The 8,528-nt window shown below is 38.4% G+C and overlaps 2 protein-coding genes across 2 annotated transcripts; both read right to left on the minus strand.

Annotated features, from left to right (window-relative positions):
* Positions 1-1,153: 1,153 nt before the first annotated feature.
* On the minus strand, positions 1,154-4,983 carry LOC122643261 (MDIS1-interacting receptor like kinase 2-like). Its single transcript, XM_043836901.1, has 3 exons — positions 4,299-4,983; positions 3,524-4,144; positions 1,154-1,640 (listed from the first exon to the last, which is right to left on the minus strand). The coding sequence occupies exons 1-3, from the start codon at positions 4,981-4,983 to the stop codon at positions 1,345-1,347; spliced, it is 1,602 nt and encodes a 533-aa protein (XP_043692836.1). The 3' UTR covers positions 1,154-1,344.
* Positions 4,980-5,576, minus strand: LOC122643262 (MDIS1-interacting receptor like kinase 2-like). The gene has a single exon (XM_043836902.1). It carries the CDS (start codon positions 5,574-5,576, stop codon positions 4,980-4,982), a length of 597 nt encoding a protein of 198 aa, XP_043692837.1.
* Between the last annotated feature and the right edge of the window lie 2,952 nt (positions 5,577-8,528).

Below are 8,528 nucleotides of genomic sequence, written 5' to 3' on the forward strand. Positions count from 1 at the left end.
AGGTGCTTATTGAAAGACTTGTTTAAGTGGCTAACAAACAAGCCTTATGAGAAAAGACATGAGTTGGGACATATCTCTTGGAGATACCCCTTAGTGGTGTCTTTTCCTCTCATATATAAAGAGAGGAGGTCTTGCTCATTCTCTAACAATTGTTTTTGGAAACATCTTTAGAAGCAATTTTAAGTATATGTTTTCTTTTCCACCGTAGTTGGTCAGTGTCGATGAGTTAGTGAATATAGACTTTGGACGCCCTTTGTAATCACATTTGGAACTGCAACCTACGTGATTAGAGAGTTGTTTTATTTGGGGGGTATAGATGCATGGTCAACCCGGATTGCAGAATTCGGACATCTAAAAACCTTAAGGAGAGCATCGTTTGATGCAACTCAACTCTACCATTTATTGTTCGGGTTATACAAGAGGACTTGTATTGTTGACGTGGTGCGATACAATCTGTCATGCCAATCAGATAGGTCTTGTATTTAATATTTATTTATTGTATTTCTAGTCTTATACTTGCGGCCCAGGATATTTTATTCCTACAATTCATAAAGGCACTTTGACTAGGCTCTCACACGAGATTCATGACAAACATTTCCATTTTCTAAATCCTTGTCCAACTTTAGCTTAATTTTCTTAGTGCTTGAGATTTATAAAGATACTTTAATTAAGACCCCACTGAATCTTGGGTCCACCTCTTGTTTACACCCTATTTTTTGTCTATTTCGATTAATAGAGAAATAGACCAAAATCTATTTCAGTCAAGACTGACATGTTGGGCCTTATTGAGGTAAAGAAATGAAAAACAACTTACAAGGATTGATTAAATTCATAAATAAAAATTGTTGAAAGATTAAATAAGAGATTAAACATCAAATCACCCCGACTAAAGGTATATCAAAAAAATTCAATTCCGCAACAGATGATAAATGAAGGATACATTTCGTATTCAAGGAATCAAGGGAGGGCAGGCGCTGGTGGTATTTTCAGATACTACAATGCTAAACGTACATATTTAAATAAAGAAATCATAATTACAATTTTTTCTCAAACAAGAATCACCTCCAAAGAAATAAAGACCAACTTTGTGGTCTATAGTGAGAACTTCAGCCATGCCTTTCCTATCAAAATACCAAAAGGCTGATATACTTTGGGAAACTAGATTGAAAATCATGCAATTAACGAAAGGCTGACCTTGAGAACTATTGCTTAATTTTGAGTGCAGTCTCAAATGAATTGCCTTAGTCCCCTGTTGGTGAAATGAAACGTCGATCACAATTATTGTACTTCAATATCATTTAGGTCACCTATAGTGATTGTATGAAAATGATCCACAAATGACGGTCAGAGAACAAGCAGCTCTTTTGATACTTGATGCATAGTTGGGCGGGATTGTGGGTGACTTCGTAAGCATGCAAGTGCTATTCTCATAACAGAAATAACATCCTTGGCAACCTTTTGATCTGATGGAAAGCTGAGGCATGAGTCTAACATGTCCCTTAATAGTATCTTTTGACCAACTAATGACGTTAAAGATGAAATGAGCTCCCTTGGATGCCTTCCCATAATTGTTTCTAATGTCACTACTCCAAAACTATATACATCACACTTATCAGTTAAAACCATGGTGTAAGCAAGCTCTGCAAAGGAAGAAAGAAAGGGATTTAGTGGAAATGTATAAATAGCAAAACAAACAAGTGTCTTAAAATAGAAACGATAAACTACAATATATTTTAAATGACAGATATGGCAGAGCAAGGTCTGGACTCATTAGGTATCAATTTTAAAACTCAAATTCAGTTATTTACTCTCTGTCCGTGCACCTTTTAGTAGTCCATGAGCCTTCTCTATAACCATGAATCTTTTAATGCTTCATTTTGCCAATGGGTAAGCTCTGTAAGGCCAAACTTCACATTTGAACAAGGGACCTTGGGGTTTACCTCTACATAAAATTTAGGTCCCATCCAATAGGTTACGTAGCTAAAAATGGGTGGCTCATGGACAAATTCTCCTCTCTATGGCTTTGGAGGAAACTTGTGCCCAGTATTCCTTCATTACTTGTGAGTATTGTGGCTTTTGACAATAGCATCCTATCTATACATGTTTTGCATAGATAAAACATTGTTTACATGCTACTCACATCAGCAGATAAATTTGTCATATGTCAAAGTACAGTTCTGTATACAAGCCACGAACCTATTGTGGATATGTTATCTATATCAATGTCTATTCCTATGGTAAGTTTAGCCCATATATGTTTACCCCGTCAAATATAAAGTGTAGTAAATGGATACTTTTTCTATAAAAAATTGATATATCAATTTTGAGAAGCTTGGTTTAATGGTAGAAAATTCAAACTAAACAATACATGCATGTTGGAAGTAGAGATGGGACCACAAATTAGAGATTTCCAAGGATTCAACCACCCATCCAATAGTCGGTTTGATCACTTTACCCATAAACACCCCCTCTCCCCTCCCCCCCTCCTTACAAGGAAAAAAAAAACAACATAAATACAAGGGTTGTTTTATGTTTGAGGATAGAGTTGTATGTGCCCCTCGATGCCCCTCACCAAATGTATATTCATTTTTTGGCCTTCGTTAAATAAATTCAAAAGGGTGGCCTAAGGTTTATTTTGTGATTGATGAGAGGAATGGATGTAGCGCTCCACCCCTCCCCAAATGTACTTTAAGATCTTGACTTGATTAAAAAAAATTTGTAGGGTTGGCCTAGACTCCTAAAGCTTTGGGCAGTCAAAAAAGAATTGTAGCTATTGTAACTTGTTTCTAATTCAATAGAAACCTACAGTAATGCTAGGGCTACCTATTTTCTGTATAAGAATTTGGAAAAAGTAAACAATTTATTAGAAAAATATAATTGGATAGCTTACATACGAAATATAGTAGGGTTTCTTTTTCACTCCAAATGGGTAATTTTATTGTTCTATTTTGTTTTCTCCCTTTTCTTACTTCTAATATTCCTTTAGTTTGCAAAAGGTTTTTGCTTGGTTTATTACGAATACCATGAAATTAAAGGGTATCCTTTAATTTTCTTTTTGAATTACTCAATTAAATAAAATATTTTCACATCATAATCTATATAATGCATTAGCTTAAGCTAAAAAGAATCTCAAGGGTATTTACTGATGGAAAATTTAAGAATTTATTATGTAACATATAAAAATCATAACAATAGGACATGGCAACAGTCATCCTATTATTCTAAAATGATTGTAATTGAAAGAAACTAAAATACATTTTTTAGTCAAAGTTTTGATGATTGTGTACTAAATCTTTCAAAGTTCTAATAAGATATTTTCCAAACTATAAGAATTGTTCTCACTTGGACTCAAATGTATGAGATACAAACACTTTAACTTTTCATTTTTCAATACTAAGATGACAAATACTTCAATGGTCAAATTCAGCAAAAATCCTAGACCTTAAATATTGAAACGAAAATAAAGAAACCTTCAAATTATAACTATAAAAAAATATTTATTTGCAGTGAGAAATTTAAATACCTGGAGCAATATATCCATGAGTTCCTTTAGGTGACGTCCAATTAGGTGAGTCTTGCTTTAAAAGTCTTGCAATGCCAAAATCAGATAAGCGAGCCTCAAGTTCCAAGTCCAGCAATATATTTTTGCTTGAAATATCCCGATGAATTATTGGTGGAACACAGTCATGATGCACGTAAGACAAAGCATTGGCCACACTTTTGATGACATTTATTCTTTTCAGCCAATCGAACTCCACAGCCTCTGCCTGATTACTCAAGAAACGTTCTAAGCTTCCCTTTTCCATGTACTCATAAACAAGAAACATGCACCGTGGATGAGAGCAAAATCCATAAAGTTTGACAATGTGTCGATGCCTTATTTCTGTTAACACACGTATCTCATTCCCAAAGCTTTCCTCATTAACTATTGCATCACCTTCTACTGGATGGAACTTCTTCAAGGCTACTACATGGCCAGTACGTAGCGTTGCTTTGTAAACATTTCCATAAGTTCCAGTTCCAATGCAATATTTGGAATCAAAATCCTCTGTTGCTTGAATAACGTCCTCATAAGCAATTTTGCCATCGAAATTCCATATTGAAAATATGTTGCCATGATTTCTTCTGGTCGGTTCTACATTTCCTTTTCACTTTTTCTCCCAAGAGGAAGACGACACTGATAATTGCAAATGCAAAGAACACAGTTCCTATTAAAGAAGCAATGATGGATATGATGAGTTTGTGTCCATTTTTTTCCGATCCCTTCCGTGGACGAGATTGATTGCAGGGAAGTAGACCTTGAAGTTCACCACATAACCCTTTATTGTTTCTAAATGCTTGAGGTGAAGCATTTTTGAAAACCCTATTGTTAGGAACTACACCCTCCAACTCATTATAGGACAAATCAAGAGATACTAAGCTAACCATCTCTTCGAGAGAAAGGGGTATCATGCCTGTGATCATATTGTGGGATAGATTTAAAATTTCCAACATCATCAACTTTGCAAGCTGGGGTGGTATCAATCCACTGATTAAGTTATGACTAAGGTCCAATTCAACTTGTAGGGATACTAGATTGCCAATTTGAGATGGAACGTTTCCATTCAATGAATTCCTGCTCACATTTAATAACAACAGTTTGGTGCATTGACAAAGCTGTGTTGGGATTGATCCAATTAGCCTATTTGCTGAGAGGTCTAGATGCTCTAAATTAATTAGTTTGCCAATTTCAAGTGGTATATACCCTGAAATCTGGTTGTCTGTTAAATTCAAGTCGATCAAAGACGATAAGCGACCAAATTCCTTTGGTATCTCTCCAGCAAGTTTGTTGAAAGAAAGGTCAAGTACTCCAAGTTGAGTTAACTGACCAATCTCAGGTGGTATCTTCCCACTAATATTATTTCCAGAAATCTTTAGCACTGATAAATTCCCACATTTCCCCCAATTTGGTGACAGCTCTCCATATAGTCTGTTGTGACTCATATCAATGTAATAAAGATGTGGATGCACAGCAAATTGTCAGCTATATTTCCTACAAATAGGTTGATGCCAAGTCGAACTCTTCTTAAACTTGTGCAATTTCTGAAGTCTGGAATAGAACCCATGAGACTATTGTTTAAAACTGAAAGATATTGAATTGATCCTTGGCATATTTTTTGTGGCAAGCTTCCAGATAATTTATTCTCACATAAATTGAGCACTTCTAATTTACTTGAATTAGCAAGAGAAACGGGGATTGGGCCGTTGAGTTTGTTTAGAGATAGTCTCAAGTCAACTAAATTTTCCATATCTCCAATTGCTGAAGGCACTGGACTAGATAATTGATTGTCATACAAATAGAGCAACTCTAGTTTACTTAAATTAGCTAGAGAATGAGGGATTGGACCATTGAGTATGTTGCCATATAGCTCCAAGTCAATCAGATTTTCCATACCTCCAATTTCTGAAGGCACCGGACCAGATAATTGATTCTCAAACAAATAGAGCTTCTCTAGTTTAGTTAAATTAGCCATAGAATGAGGGATTGGACCGTTGAGTTTGTTTCGAGCTAGGTCCAAGCGAATCAGATTTTCCATATCTCTAATTTCTGAAGGTATTTGACCATTGAGTTCATTGTGACGGAGGTATAGAAAGCCAAGATTGCTTAAATTGCTCAAGGGAGCGAGGCAGAATTCTGGAAAGAGTATTATAGGAGAGATCGAGGTGGGTGAGTTTGGAGAGACTACCAACATGCTTGGGTATGGTTCCTGTGAGTTCATTGAAGCTGAGATTGAGACGAATAAGATTGGGAAAGGAAGAGAAGGTCAAGTTATCAAGCGTACCTTTCAACTCCACTTTGGGAAGACTAATCGCAACCACACTACTTCCGGCGTTGTTGCAAGTTATACCAAACCACTTGCATGGTGGGATTGCTGATGATGATGAAGTGATGGTGGCGTTGGGATGAGATGGTGATGTGGTAACCTTCCAAGAATGGAGAGCAGCAACAGAGTAGCTCTAAAGGCTGGCTTTCCATTTGAGAAGAGCTTCTGCTTCACTTGACAACTGATCAGAGACGACGACCCTTGAGCTACTACCAAACGCAGAGGAAATGAAGAAGCTTAAAAGGCAAAGAAACACTACAACAACGTTTGGGAAGAAGGATAACAATGGAGTGCGAGAAGAAAGGGTGTTGGTTGTTGTAGAGTAGGCCATGGTTGGGTACTGTAAGTTGTTGTTGTTTGATTGTTAATTTATAGAAATGAAATCATCAACAAAAGGAATCGGCACGCGGAAGAGACTCGGTCATTGTGGGCTTGCTTAACACCCATTGATGAACCTGTGATATTGGGCTGGGTTTGCCCAGTGGCCCCAATACTTTGCTCAATATTGGGGTGCAAAACCTGCAAACACATGATGACAGCTGCATAATTGAATTTGGTGGAGGCCACTTTTTCACATGTGACTTCATTCAACAAAATAGATGTAATGTTTCTAATCATTTGTTAAGAATCAGACCTAGAGTTCTTTTTTCATACTATATATACATATTTTTTTGGTCTTTTTATATTTTTCAGCGTTAAAATTCAAGTGGATAGTCATTTAAAAATAAAATAGAACTTATAAGGATGGATTAAATTCATAATAAACTTAATTTTCTTCATATGAAGGCTCATAATTAAGATTCTTAATCTTCTACATTTTTACCCTAGTGTACATTGCTTACCTACTACCTCTTTTCCCCCATTCTATTTTGTCTTCTTCATAACCGCAACTAATAACATGGATATCCTCTTCAATGCAGATCGGTGTGCTAGCACAACACGTACTACATCTCCAGATCTGATACTTTCAAAGTGTTAATAGATTTTCAAATAAGCAGCAGCTAAGTCCTTTGTTTATTAAAAAACTGAAATCAAATAATACCAGAAGCCAATTCAAATGAAAATTGAAGAACACAAAAACATAGAAACAAAATGAAATGAAATCACTTGTGCTTGCTCGGAAGCGCCTTCTTGTAGCGAATAAATTCCAGAAAACGCGATTAGAGCTCCATGGCGGAGCCCCTTGCCGTAAGGGAGGGTCGCCCCCCAGACCTCGCGCCACGGGCAGCGGCTCCTGCTCTGCATTCCTTTGCAGTGGTAACCTCCAACGGGTCTGCCCTATCGCTCCGGTGGTCTCGGTGAAGACCCCATCGCTGTACATGGGTAACCCTGCGGTTTTCTTCACAGAGGATCAGATAGCAAAATCTGAAGAGCCGTTTTATTATAATAGGTGATTGTATTTCATTGATTCAAATAGAACCGATTACAGTAAGTATATTTATAATACAAAGAGTTGGATTTAGAGTAGGTCTCACATGCTGTTGCGTCAAGAAATCGTCGAGCGGTCCTGCAAGTGCCGTCACCTGCAAGTGGACCAAGGGGTCACGAGAGAGAATCGGTGTGGTTCCGGCCTGAGGCTCTCCGATGCCAAAGTTAGATCTCCTGAGCAAACAGATGAATAGTGATTATTCAATATGAGTTTTGATCTCCCTCTATGGGGTTGTGTACCTTGTCTTTTATAGTAGTGTATGGCGGTGTAGAGAGTCCCAGTTTGATGGCGATTGTGCTGTTGAGTGGATAGAGGCCTTGGGTAACGGGGCTCTATCCTGATTGGCCATCTCCCTGCGGGAGGGAGTGTCCTGGTGGTATCAAGATCCTTGTTGGATAGATACCCGCGTGTGGTGATAACGTTATTGGTGCTTGAATCCGTTTGGGTGATGTGACTTCTAAGCGGTGGCCTAGAGTCCTGGTGGTGACAAGAATCTACAGTGACACGATTGGGTCATAGACGAGTGGCCCCGGTGTCCGTGTACATCACGTCCGCGTCCACGATGCCGCGCCTGGGTGCAGGCCCGCCTGGGTGAGAGGCCGCACCTGGGTGAGGCCCCGCCTGGGTGCTGGCCGAGCCCGGGTGGGACCCCAGGTTCGTTCTCCTTGGTTCTGGAGCGGGTCATCCTGTGACACGTGGTGGCTGCTGATTGATCCGGTGAATCTTGAATGTATCACATGCGATAATAGAAGAATCCATTATCACATGGGACTGTGCAACATGAAGAAGACGTGATAGAGTGTGAGTAGAAGACCAATATAGTGATCCTAGAATAGGAACGACTATATTGGTCAATACGTTTCAATTGGCGTTGGTGGCTAAATGCTTGTATGGTAGGCCAACGATTTTTTATTTTAAAAGATCACTCCAGGCCATCTTCCACCTCTCAAACGATGTTCTGATCTCCTCCTTGGATTCCAGACATCTTCTCTTGAGATTTCTTAAGAGGGAGGATTTCATTAAAGTTTGGCTTAAAGAATATGTTGTTGTTAAGGGCTTCTCTTTTCGGTTTTTCAAATGGTCAAGGTTTTTTAAGGCTGGGTTGGAGTCTCCGATTGTGCCAGTTTGGGTGTCCTTTCCAAATCTTCCAGTGAACCTGTACCAAGGGAATTTCTTCCTATCTATTGCCGGGACAGTCGCAAAATTGTTGAAGGTTGACAGTGCCATGGCTGGAT

The sequence above is a fragment of the Telopea speciosissima genome, chromosome 10 (assembly GCF_018873765.1).
Source record: "Telopea speciosissima isolate NSW1024214 ecotype Mountain lineage chromosome 10, Tspe_v1, whole genome shotgun sequence".
NCBI classification, from domain to species: domain Eukaryota; kingdom Viridiplantae; phylum Streptophyta; class Magnoliopsida; order Proteales; family Proteaceae; genus Telopea; species Telopea speciosissima.